Here is a 13,209-nt window from a genome sequence, read left to right as displayed (position 1 = left end):
ACATGTCCATGCATAGGTAGATGGAAATGAACGTGCATGTGTGGTGGGTGTCAAAGCACGTGTGTGTATATACATTCATGTCGGTGTGGCTGTGGATATGTGTCAATGTAAGGGAATGGCAAAATAAGATCCATTACTGTATGGGCTTTGTACTATGGCCATTTTCACAAGGACACATGGTTCACTGGAATGTAGCCTCAAGGAATGAGAAAACTGTGAACATCACATGGAGAATTGTCTACTGATTATTGGTTCATGTGTCCTGCTTTATTCAGAGGGACACCTCTGTTAGAAATAAAGGAGACTTGATAATTAAGGTGGATGAGTGTATTCACATATAACCAGGTAACCTGAAACACAATCTTTGGCAAAGGGCTGCCAAAGTAGGTCAGATGACCATCATAATTTACATGCAATCCTGAAATTCAACTTCTGCGCACTGAGGAGTATCCTACATTGTTGGAAAAGTGTAATCTTATGAGAGTTGTTGCGAACTGACTCCTCTGTGAATAAGGACGTTTTTGTACCCAACGTTAGATTTGGTTTGGACTTTGTGTTTGCAAGGACTTCGAAACCAGTGTGAGCCAGTAATAAGTGAGGCGTTAGATAGTAACCCACTCTAAACCTTTGCTAGATTCTGTTATCAAATTATGCATCCCTCCTCCCAACCCAGGAAGATCACCACTATCTCAAGTACCAGGTGGAAAAGACACATTTTATTTTGCAGCAGTAACAAAAGGCACTGGCATAATGCTCACTGTCCTCGGGATTGCAGATCCTCTGATCACTCTGCCATCAGTGTTGGAATCAGCTCATCATATCAACAGGGGTATTGGCAGTTGTACAAATGCGCAAAGTCTCAGTCACATCACGTTTGAAAATGGACATGTTCTGTGTAAACCTGTGATGGTGGAAAAAATAAACAAACAGCCTTCTGACTCTAAATTTGATGAGAATCCCATTTAAAAATTAAACTACTGAAATAAATGATTTGTGCTTGAACTTTTCCATCTTGTTTTTTTTTAACTGATTTTGTTGATGCTTATTCTAGCTGTAAGCTGTTATACAGGAGGTGCTAGCCTGCCAACACTGTATGCAAGAGACCACTACTTATGTGAATCCAGATAGTAAAGAAAGGGATTTTAATCCTCACCCTCATCCCTGCTGAGAGGAAACTGGGTGGAATGGCTGTTGAAATCTAAGCTTGAAACAAACACTAAATGCTATTTCAGGCACATTTCTTGAATGCTTGATGCCTCACTTGGGTTGCAACCTTGTGAGTCTAGTTCCATAGGACAAAGTGAATTAGAGTCATTTTTAATGACCTGTTGAGTAAAGTATCCATTGTGGACTCTCAGCTGTGTAGAAGGAGAGGCCCATAGGGTGAATAGAAACCCTACCCTTTGGGTCCATGTGGAATTGACCTCTTTTAGGTGCCAAAGAAAATTTCAGCTACTATTCCAACACCTCGTTGATAGTCCTTTCTGCTTCCAATCTTTCCAATTCCTTAGATCTTAACCCCTTAACTGACCAGCATTTGTGGAATCAATAGCAGCAAGCAGTAAACATTAGGTGACTTCTGCTATCAATGCCAAGTACCCAATGAGTTGCTATTAATGTGTCTTTCAGCTAGATCTGATGCAATCTATGGTGTTCAGTTGTTTTTTTTAATTCATCCAGTGAAGGTGGACATTGCTGTCTGGGCCAGCATTTATTGTTTATCACTACCTTGAGAAGTTGATGGTGAGCTGCCTCATTGAAAGCAGGTCCATGTGGTGTAGACTCATCTGCAGTGACAGGGAGGAGTTCCGGGACAAAGGTCCAGCAATGGTAAAGAACATTGGAGAGCATGCCAGGAGCAGCACCATGTATACCTAAAATTAGATGTCAACCTGGTGAAGCTACAAACAGGACTACTTGCATGCCAAGCAGCATAAGTAGCAAGCAATAGATAGAACTAAGCAATCCCACAACCAATGGATTGGATTTGAGCTCTGCAGACCTGCTGCATCTAGTTGTGAAGATGGTGGACAATTAAACAAATCACTGGAGGAAGAGTCTTCACAAATGTTTGCATCACCAAGGATGGAAGGGCTCTGCACACCGGTGCAAAAGATAAGGATGAAGCGTTTGTGACAATCTTTAGTCAGAAGAGTCAAGTGAATGATCCATTTTGGCCTCATCCAGAAGAGAAACAGCATCACAAATGCCCCTCTTCAGCCAATTTAATTCACTCCACATGATATCCAGAAACAGTTGGACACTGACAATGATCCAGCAATAGTACTGAATACTTGTGTGCCAGAATATGCTGATCCCTTAGCCACTCAGTCAATCACAACCTTGATGACAAGGCCAGTCACTTTCACCTCACCACTGGCAGTCAGCTCTTTTGTTCATGCTTTATTTGAAGTCACTCATGGACCAGCATTTATTGCACAACTTTAGTTTCCCTTAAAAAGTGATGGTGAGCTGCCTTCCTGGACTGTTGCAGTCCATGTGACATAACCCACAGTGCCATTAGGGAGGGATTCCAGGATTTTGACCCAGTGTTACTGAAGAAATTGAAATATATTTCCAAGTCAGGATGGTGAGGGGAACTTGCAGGTGGAGATATTCCCATGTATCTGCTGCCCTTGTCATTTGAGATGGACGTGATCTTGGACTTGGAAGTTGCTGTCTAATTGGTCAATTTCTGCAATGCATCTTGAAGATGGTACACTATTGCTACTGAGCATTGGTGAAGTGGATAATTGTGAATGTGGGGCAATCTAATGAGTTGCTTTTTTTTCTAGACGGTTTCAACTTTCTTGAGCATTGTTGGAAATATGTTCATCCAGGCAAGTGGCGACCAAGGCTATAATAAGGTCAAGGGCTGATTGGTCCTGACGAAATCCAAACTTTCCAACAGGTTAATGTTGAGCAAGTTCTAATTGATTGCATTATTGATTTGTCTCCATTATTTTTCGCCCCTCTGTTACTTTGCTGATGAATGAGAGTACATAGAACATAGAAGAATACAGCGCAGTACAGGCCCTTCGGCCCTCGATGTTGCGCCGATCCAAGCCCACCTAACCTACACTAGCCCACTATCCTCCATATGCCTATCCAATGCCCGCTTAAATGCCCATAATGAGGGAGAGTCCACCACAGTAGACTGGTCATTTACCATGTTGGAATTGACTTACTTTTTGTATTCATGGGCAATGTTTCACATTGTTGGGGAGATGCCAATGTCTCAGCCACACAGAACATCTTGGCTAAGGCACAACTAGTTTGAAAGCACATATCTTCAGTACTATTATTTTGTTCTCATAGCTTTTGCCACATTTAGGGTCTCCAGCTGTTTATCAATATCAAGTGGAGTAAATCAATATTGGGGACTGAAGAAGGATGCCAAAATGGATCATCCACATAGCAATCCTGGCTGAAGGTGGTTGCAGATGTTACAGACTTATTTTGGACTGATGTGCTAGGCAACCTCATTGAGGACAGAGATATTTGTGGGCCTCCTCAACTGAATAATTATTTAATTGTCCACCATGATTTGTGACTTGGGCTGCAGAGCATAAATCAGATCACCTGGTTGTTGGATCATTCAGCTCTACCTATCACTTGTTTCTTCAGCTGTTTGATATGCAAGTCGTCCTCTGTTGTGGCTTCTTCAGTTTGACATTCATTTTCCTTTGCTATGCTTGATCTGATGCCATGGGACTTCATAGGGTGCAGAGGCGATGTTGAAAACTTCCCGGGCAACTCCCTCCCAATGGTAGACCACTGTGTCGTCACATCTGCTTGATCTGTCCTGTTAGTGGGACACAACATACTTAGGGAAGGTGATGGTGTTACGTAGGACATTGTCTGTAAGGTATGACTTCATGAGGATGACTATATCTAGCTGTTGCTTAACTGATATGTGAGACTGCTCTCCCAATTTTAGCACAAGCCCTCCCTCCCAAATGTTAGTAAGGAGAATTTGCAGTGTCAGCAGGATTGGTTTTGCCATTGTTGTTTCCTGTTTCTAAAGTTGATGGATGATGCAGTTAGTGTCATTCTTTTTTAGATTTGGTAATGCTTTAATACAACTGAATGCCATTACCATTAAGTTACCATTCTCCCAGAATTCTTGATTCAAAAGACTTTTGACAAGGTGTCTTGTAATAGGACACAATACTCCAGCAGAGGCAAAAGCAGGCTTACATAGACTCTCACCATACCTTCTTTGATTTTGCAATAATGGCTCTACTTAAAAGGCCCAGGAACTTGAATGTCTCATTAACTACTTTCTCAACCTGCCTTGCCAGCTTCAAATATTTATGTATATACCAGCTCCAGGTCTCTCTGTTCTTGCACATGCTTTCAAATTGTACTTTTTAAAATATTGTCTCTCCTCTTTCTTCCCATTAAAATCTATCATTTCACACTACTTTGCATTAAATTCATTTGTTGTGTGCCCACCCTGTCCAGCAGTACGCATGTTTAAGAATTTGAATTTAGTTTAAAAGATTTGGAGATAAACAGCTGATATCAATAAAAGTGACAAAATATCTAGTGGACTGCTATAAAAATCTAACTGGTCCGCTAGCATCCTTTGAGGAATGAAACCTGCCATGTTCTTATCTGGCCTCGCCTATATTTGACTCCAACTCGACACTAGTTTCCCCGATCTTCACACTATGGTCTTTTAACTTCATTTCATTGTCTCCGTTTACCTGTCTCTGTTCTTGATTAGCAAGTTCTGTTCCACTCCTTCCATTAATTTCTCAAAACATGCATTCAGTGTTTGCTGCTGCTCAGGGTCCTGGTTGCTTATCAAATTTCTTCTCAATTCACTGAAATACTGCAATTAGAAAGCACAATGTGTCAAGGTCAACTGAGTTTCATTACACAGTGTTATTTCTTAGGACATCTTGGCCTAAATTCTGTAGGCACCAAAAGTTTTGTCTAAGTTCAGTCATCAGGATATTCAATCCACAGACAGATTGCAGTGTGAAAAATGTGACAGGAGAAACAATTCAGCGGTTGAAGAAAGATGTCAATACAAAATGAGAAAGTCGATGTGTGTAGCTCTGAAGAAAATCTTTCTTTTCTGTAAAAACTGTAGAATAAATTTCATTAAAATTCTGTGAAGTCTGACAAACATGTTAGTCAACATAGTCCAGTTGGGGCTGTCACCTGAGCTTGCCCAGTGATGGGTTCACTGGTTGTGTATGCCCTGAAGAAATCTCTATACCCACTGCAATTTCCTATCAATCAGAATGAATGTGTAAACTTAACAGTGCCCTCAGCTCCTTTGTCCAGATTGTTAATGTGTAATGTAAGTAGTTGTGGTCCCAACACTGATTCCTGTGGAACTCCACCACTAACTGTCTGACATCCTGAAAAGTCCCCTTTGTCTCCACTCTCTGCTTTCTGCCAGTCAGCAATTCTCTATCTATGCTTGTACCTTGCCCCTAATACCATGAGGTCATTTTATTTAGCAACCTCCTGTGTGGCATCTTGCCAAAGGCCTTCTGGAAATCCAAGAAGATCACATCCACTGGCTCCCTTTTATTGAGAGACATCAGTAATGAATGCTAGTCCACGCACATCCTACAAATTAATACAAAACAAAATGCACTCATAGCCAGATCAAAGGAAGAGCAATAAACTAAGTTAAAACAAGACTTTTGGACTGAACTTAAATGAGTAAAAGACCAGCATTATGGCTTTAAATGGAAATTAGAAAAGTGCTTTGGCATAATAATAAACATAAAACATCCAAGAATTAAATCTACAATGGATTAGTTATGTCAAGAGGTGTGATCAGTGACTTTAGTAGTGTTTAAAAGTAGCTGCATAAAGTTGAAAAAATGTCTCTCATGTGGAGTATTGCACTCCATGGTCATCAGAGCTGGGCTGAGCTGAAAGAGGATGGGAGAAGAATAATATCTGCAGGTATTCTGCAGTGGAGGATGCTCAGAATTAGGAGAATGGACAGAACAAAGATTGAGTGGTTTAGACCCAGAGCACAAGCTCAGGATTAAAAAGGATTGTTAAGTAATTGAGAAAAAATGATACCCAGATAGAGGCATTCAAAACAAAGACTTGACAGCCTTGATTTTTGCAATAAATCAAAGAGTAATTGAGGGGTAAACATAAGAAGAAAATTTGGATGAGAGGATGACATTGCGATGTGAACTATGTGAGACTTGAAGCCAGCCAGAGAAAAAGCAAAACAATGACCCGACTGACCCCACGGTGACAATGAATAAACGGCCGACCAAGAATGCATCTGTACCTCAGAAAGCGGTCAACAATTCTCTTGGAAGGGCAAAGGTACAAGCTGGCAGAAATGTTAAGAAAAGAAAGCGGTAATGTTAGTTCATAGCATGTAATCATTGTGTATTGCCTTATTACTAAATTGAAATATAAAGCTTTACTGCTCTGACAGTGCCTGTAATGCACAGTGTCGTCAGTCAAATTAATTTCCAATCTTGCACTTATTTTTCAATATTCCCTCATGAGCTGGGGTATAAGAAACAGTGATGGTTGATGGACCAGGAGCAGAATTTAGGCAGGTGCAATCGGGCAATTGGTGTTTCAATTTTATTAAGAGAAAGAAAGCATCTTATACTGTCCTTCAATTTCTAAGGCAGAAAACTGTGGCTTTATTAAAAACTTAATCATTGTGGCAACCTCTCTGCAAATGTCAAAAAAATACTTGGAATTGGAACAGGAATGCCTTGTAATCTGCTGTTCGTAATGGGCAGATCAATAAAATGACACCTTCTAGTCTCACAGCAAGAGCAGAGCTCGTGGTTTAAGTATGACTTGCAGTTATTAAAAGTACTCTTTCCAGCATTCTTAATTGCTAGTATAAAATGTCCTGGACTGAATCTCAGATGGGTAATCTGTTAATGTGATCCACTAATTAAAAAGGGAATAAACAATTTTATTGTTTGGCTAAATGCTTTTGCAAAGTCCCACAATCATTATTTGCAATATTGCAAATCGAGAAGAACATTATGATAGTGTTTTTTTCCTGAACAGTTCCTTCTGCATCCTAAATATGTGAAGACAAAATGAGATACAATTGCCCTCCTGCAAAACTGGGAGCTGATGAGCTGACTGCAATAAAAGCTGCTGTGTAACCAGACTAGAGAAATTACCTGATTAAATACTGGGATGATAATTTTCAACTAAATACAAGGATTATCAATCATCACAGTGCCATACATGTTAACCCATATCATTAAATTCATTAATTTATCTGTAAAAAAAAGCCTCATTACTGCATATGCTGGAATACATCTGTACAGCCTTGCTATGGAGAAAGGACTTGCCATAAGGTCTAGCATATCACTACTGTATTGGAATGATACTCAACTTGAGTGTCACAAATATGCGTGACGACACCACACTGGTTTGGGGTTAAAATCTATTGCTAGACCTCACTATCATTTGTGAAACTTATCAGCTTTTTTCATTCATTCACAGGATGAGGGCATTGCTCGCTAGGCCAGCATTTATTGCTCATCTTTAACTGCCCAGAGGGCAGGAAATGGTTAACCAAATTGATGTGGGTCTGCAGTCACATTTAACCCAGCTAGGTAAGGATAGTAGTTTACTTCCCTAAAGGACGTAAGTGAATGAGATGGGTTTTTCTGACAATCAACATGGTCATCATTATGCTCTTAATTCCAGTTTTTATAAAATTGAATTCAAATTTCACCATCTGCTGTGGTGGGATTTGAACTCAGATCCCCAGAACATTCGCTGGATCTTTGGATTGACAGTCCAATGATAATACCACTAGGCAATTGTCTCCCATGCTCACCCTCGCCTTCATACCAGGAGGTTTGCTGTCATGGTGTGTCACACTTGCCTGTCTTATTTCATGCCCCATCCTCATACATCCACCGTAGCTCATGTGGGACCACTCTATGACATCTGTAATTCAATCTCTCTTTCTGCTGCATTCCATATTACCCACTAGGTGTGATCTCTGTAGTTTTATAGCTCTCATCAAATGGCTGTAATACTGACATTTTAAGCATTCCTTCATTTGTCTTATGGTCTGCACATGGAATGTTTAGAATACATCTAAGCATCCACTTTCAAACGCAATTCCAGCAATCTTCTTCCGCAGATCTTTACTTATGGCCTCAGTTTCTGAGGTATACAATAAAATGAACAGAATGCAGCATATTCTGAGATTTTTCCTCATTTCAAACTTGAATTTTCTTACTGTTAACACATGCTTTATCTTCACAAAATTACTTCTGGCTACCTCTATCCTTTAACTTCTGCATCACATCTACCATCTTCTGTTATCAATTACCTACTTGTTCTAAAATGATACCATCCATTTCAATCCTCACTATCATCACAAACTTGTCATGTTTTTGACTCTAACTTTTATCCTTGGAAGTACTCTGAATACTTGTTCTGCATACATATTGAGTAATATTTATGAGCATATCCATCCTGTTCTTATTCCTCTCTTCATTTGAAACATACCTTATTGTCTCTCTTCTAGTCTAATGCTCTCTATTTGGTTCCAATAAATAAATAGACAAGTTTCACAACATTATAGTCAATGTTACATTTCAGGAACATATCTATTAACCTCTGGTGATGAACATGACAGAACACTTTTTAATATTCTTGTTTACTGCTATTTATCAAAGATTGTTCTTGGGTTAACTATTTCCTTATAAATGACACTATCCAAAAAGAACTAATTAATGCAAATGGTTAACATAAGAAAAGAAAGGGGGCAAAAACTTTAGTTTCATTCAGGATTCAGGTTATAAATGTCAAATCTGCACAAGGTCTTCCTTCAGTGTCACTAGTCTCTCCAGTAAGTTAAACCCTTTGTCCCACCACCTATGTCCCATAGTCAGTGTGGTGCAGTACGTAATATCCACAAGATAGGTAGCAATAATTTGCCTAGGACCCCTCAATAGCACCTCCCAAATCTGCAAACTCTACCACCAAGGACAAGGACAGCAGATGGGAACATCATCACCTGCAATTTCCCCATCAAATCACACATCATCTTGATTTGGAACTATAACACAGTTCCTTCACTGTCATTGGGTTAAAATCATGGAGCTTCTTTCCTAACAGTAGTGTGGGTGTTGCTACATCTCAAGACCTGTAGTGGTTCATGAGGCAGCTCACCACTACCCTAAGGGCAATTAAGGTTGGGCAATAAATGCTAACCTGGCTAGTGTCACCAATATTTTATAAAAGCTGTTCATAAAGATATGGTAATATCCATCTTCCTGTATTCCTGACAGACATTGACTAATGCACCTAATGCATTAAGTATATGATTGACTCTACCTGAGATGCATTTGGAATGTCATGGGGATCAATGGGAGTATGAAGTGTCCAACACTGAGCTAATTCAAAGAGTAGAAATGTCTGGAATTGTCTTAGAGTTCAGCTCAGATGGAGTGGACATGTAATACAGATGAGAAAATCTTTAAAATGTTCTTTTTATTCACAACTTAAACTTGGACACTGTGAGGATGGCTGAGGTTCAGGTTCAAAATGCAAGAGAGTGAAATCTTAGTGGAGCAATCTCATCTGCTGTGACATTTCCTTTCAACAGTAGAGAAGACAAGCAGTGATGGACAAAAGAGAAGCTGGAAAGTCTGAGCAACCTCTACAAAAATCAGGCAGTCCACTCTCACATACACTCTGGAAAGCCATGCTAATCTACTCTATGCTACATTAGAATGCAAATCAGATGCATAAAAGAAACAGCCATCTTTGATAACAAAGGGAAACTGAAATTAAATCTAGTCTTATCAGTGACAGCACACCCCATTAATGAATCACTAAAACAAAGGACATGGAGAGGAACTTCAGTTAATGGCATAGACTTACCGTTTCTCCCTTGGACCATTGGATTGTCATCATTAGTTATTACAGTGAATGAGTTTTTACCAAATTAGATAATTTAATGTAGACCAGGGATTCAGGTTAGGATTTTCTGATCTGCACATCGCAATATCACATTACAGCAGTGCATTCATAAATTCAGACATTAGGGCAGAAAAATATAACTGCATTATTATTATTACTACATTGTTGTAATTTTAACAGGCAGACATTCTGATGCTTGGGCCTTATTTTACTTGAATCATACATGTTAATCCAGCACTTGGATATAACATTCTGGTTGGGATAGTTACAAAATGGCATGCTTATGCATTTGGCTAATGGATAGTATGGGTCGATAAAGTGCGGTGCTGGAAAAAGCACAACAGTTCTAGGTTGGGAAGGATGAGGGGTCACATGAACTGCAATGAGCCAGATTACTTTCATTGTGACCACAGAAAAGTGGCATGAAGAAGATTTAAAAATGGAATTAGGCCATTCTCTGAGCAGCCTCTCAATCAGGGATGCTGTAGATGGTGGCTCAAAAGCATGTAGAATGGAAAGCCTGTTCTGCGGGATACACTCTTAATACCACTGACTTAGTTGCAACACTCTGTCAGCCAGCATCTCAAATAAATAAACGCAGGGCTCCTGAAAACTCTTAAAGAAAAAAAAAATGCATCAAAATGAAAACACTAATTCCTTGGGCCTGATTCAGGCATAGATTCTAACCACAATTGCTATCAATCGCTTGAACCTTCCTCATATCTTGTTTGGTTTTGGGGAGGTTCAGAATTGGGTTGGCACTTTGTGAGAAATACTAACAACCCCAAACAGTTTTGTTAATCATAATGGATTGCTTTCTTTTGAAAAGGGAAAAGATTACAGCCTATTTTATTTATATCCAATGAAGAATGTCGGCAAAGCATAGAAATCAGATATTTTTTATACTTGGGAGAGGGGAATGATTCATTGGTTTATGCAGGATAGAAATTATTAGGCTACCAAATATGTGAAAGATTGCAGTGATCCATAAAGTATGATAATGCGATGTCACCTACTATTGCGAAACACTGTCTATCCTCTATCGCTCACTTAATCATTTTAAAAGTAGTGCTATCTTTCATTGCACTTGGATGCAAATCATCATGAAGCAGATAATGTTAAAGATACTGAATCCACTACGACAAAACTAGGTCATTCAAGGGAGGTGAATGATGAGACATCTCACATCGTATTTACATTTATTCTTCTCTTCTATCATCTTCATCTTATCCCTTTGCTTCATTTTTGGTGGAGGTAAAGAATTTATCTAAAACACATTTACATTTCAATCACAGCATTAAGCTGTTCTCTGCATGGCTCTTTCTGCTTCTCCTGCCAGTATAGTATGGAGTGTGAATGTATCCTGAAAATAGTAGGTTGACTGTGAATAGGGGTATTCTATGGGTAATTAGTCATGCTCTTAATTTATACTCTTACAAGGACACAGATTCAGACTGGACATGGTTCATGAACATTGGCTATTGGTCATGATCTTCTGTCACTGTAGCTTCTCTAGGGTTTCTCCTGATCTTAAAGTGTTTGCAAGATATTGAGATAATCCTACAGAAATTCTTCCACAGAGCACAAATAAATCAGAAGCTGTCACTGGACACGAACTAAACCTGAGCACACAAGGATATGAGAGGCAATGATAGCTGGAAATGCTGATATTAGAGAAGAGCTGGCTTATGGAAGATCTTATTATTGTATTTGAAATTCTAAGTGGTTAAAGTGAATATTAATCAAAGCATATGATTGCAGACTAGGTAGTTGGTATGAATCCAAACTCTGGAATTTGAAGCTGCATGGATACTTTATAAAGATGCGATAGAGACTGCTGCTCAGTTCTGTTGGTCATATTCTGTCTTGTGAAGCCTTCCTTACCTTCTCATTGAGAAGTATCAGTCCCAGGAGTGGACGTGACATTGACCACTGATTCCTACAGTCTTCAAATATAATGCAATTCATTAGAATGGAGAGCATCTGCAATCAGAAAGAACAGTGATTAAAACACAGAGTAGACCAATAATATAGCCATAAAGCCATCACTCTATACGTTTTAATAATTAACCTGGGTATCTCTGCTTAATTTTAATACCTCATCTGTCTTGTTCCTTACAGACATGATTTGAAAATTACAGCGCTGGAAAAGCACAGCAGGTCAAGCCACCTCATCTTCCACCTTGGGACCCTTCAACAACATGGCATCAACATCAACTTCACTAGTTTCCAAATCTCTCTTCTCCCCACTTCATCCCAGATCCAATCCTTCAATTGCACACTGCCCTTTTGAGCTGTACTACCTGTCCATCTTTCTTCTCACCTATTTGTTCCACCCTCCCCACCGACCTATCACAATCACCCCTCACCTGCAGCCACCTATTGCCTTCTCTCATACCTTCCATGTCCCGCACCCCCACCCGGCCCACCCCTAACCTCCTATCTATCTCTTAGCAGCACCTCCTCCCACATTCCTTAGGAAGGGCTTATGCCTGAAATATTGACTCTCCTGCTCCTCTGATGTTGCCTGACTGGCTATGCTTTTCCAGTGCCACACTTTTTGACTCTGACTCTCCAGCATCTGTAATCCTCATTTCCTCCTTACAGACATGGTGCTGTTCTGTGTTGTGGGATTCAGTTCTTCAAGTTGATTTCCCAATTAAGAAATTAATACTATCTGAGATGTTGGCATTTTTAAAAGTTTGGAACAGACTAATCATAGATGGAACTGTTGGGAAAGGCAGAGTGCAATGAAGGTAAGTATTGGGATTCATCAATGGACGAAACTAGTTTAATGGGGTGCAGCCCTAAAGTCACACAGAGATAGTGCCATCAAGGCTGTAGCATAAATTTTGTCAGTCAGGAGTGAAAGAAGTATCATAGTGGACCTGTTTCTAGTGCCATGTGTGGGATAGTGTTTTATTAGCAAGACCACTGCATATATATTTCATTTGGTGGTACATATTACACCATATTGTCTTATCTTTCACTGACATTAAGATTAACACTGCTCCTTGCAAAACCTCTCTCCTGTACATTCAAAGGATCCAAATATGTCATGCTGTACTCTGATTGTCCACCCAATATCTTTGCTGTGGAAGATCTAATTAACTCTACTATCACCTATGCCAGCTCATTGTTCTCTTGTATCACAAAACAGCTCAAATCCACAGCTCTGCTGGCCTTTCCTTCCTTGACAGTCAAAGCATCATTTCCTTCTTATTTTCTAAAGTGTACCTGCCTGGGGAGTTGGCAAAGACAACCTTCGGTCCTGTGTTGCTGAACAGT

At 39.7% G+C, this 13,209-nt stretch overlaps 1 protein-coding gene across 1 annotated transcript in view; it reads right to left on the bottom strand.

Annotated features, from left to right (window-relative positions):
* Positions 1 to 708: 708 nt before the first annotated feature.
* The window catches only part of LOC122556776 (ran-binding protein 17-like), a 1,080,295-nt gene continuing 1,067,794 nt past the window's right edge, over positions 709 to 13,209 (bottom strand). Inside the window, exons 26-28 of the mRNA XM_043703926.2 lie at positions 11,806 to 11,904; positions 4,713 to 4,840; positions 709 to 901 (exon numbers count right to left, since the gene is read on the bottom strand). Coding sequence (XP_043559861.2) covers positions 808 to 901; positions 4,713 to 4,840; positions 11,806 to 11,904 — 321 coding nt within the window. The 3' untranslated portion in view covers positions 709 to 807. The remainder of the gene's footprint in view (positions 902 to 4,712; positions 4,841 to 11,805; positions 11,905 to 13,209) is intronic.

Source organism: Chiloscyllium plagiosum, unplaced genomic scaffold (assembly GCF_037043375.1).
Source record: "Chiloscyllium plagiosum isolate Xiang-an unplaced genomic scaffold, Cpla_swu_hap1 HiC_scaffold_16, whole genome shotgun sequence".
Taxonomy (NCBI): domain Eukaryota; kingdom Metazoa; phylum Chordata; class Chondrichthyes; order Orectolobiformes; family Hemiscylliidae; genus Chiloscyllium; species Chiloscyllium plagiosum.
The sequence above is the reverse complement of the archived record's forward strand: the minus strand, read 5'-3'. Positions and strand labels throughout refer to the sequence as shown.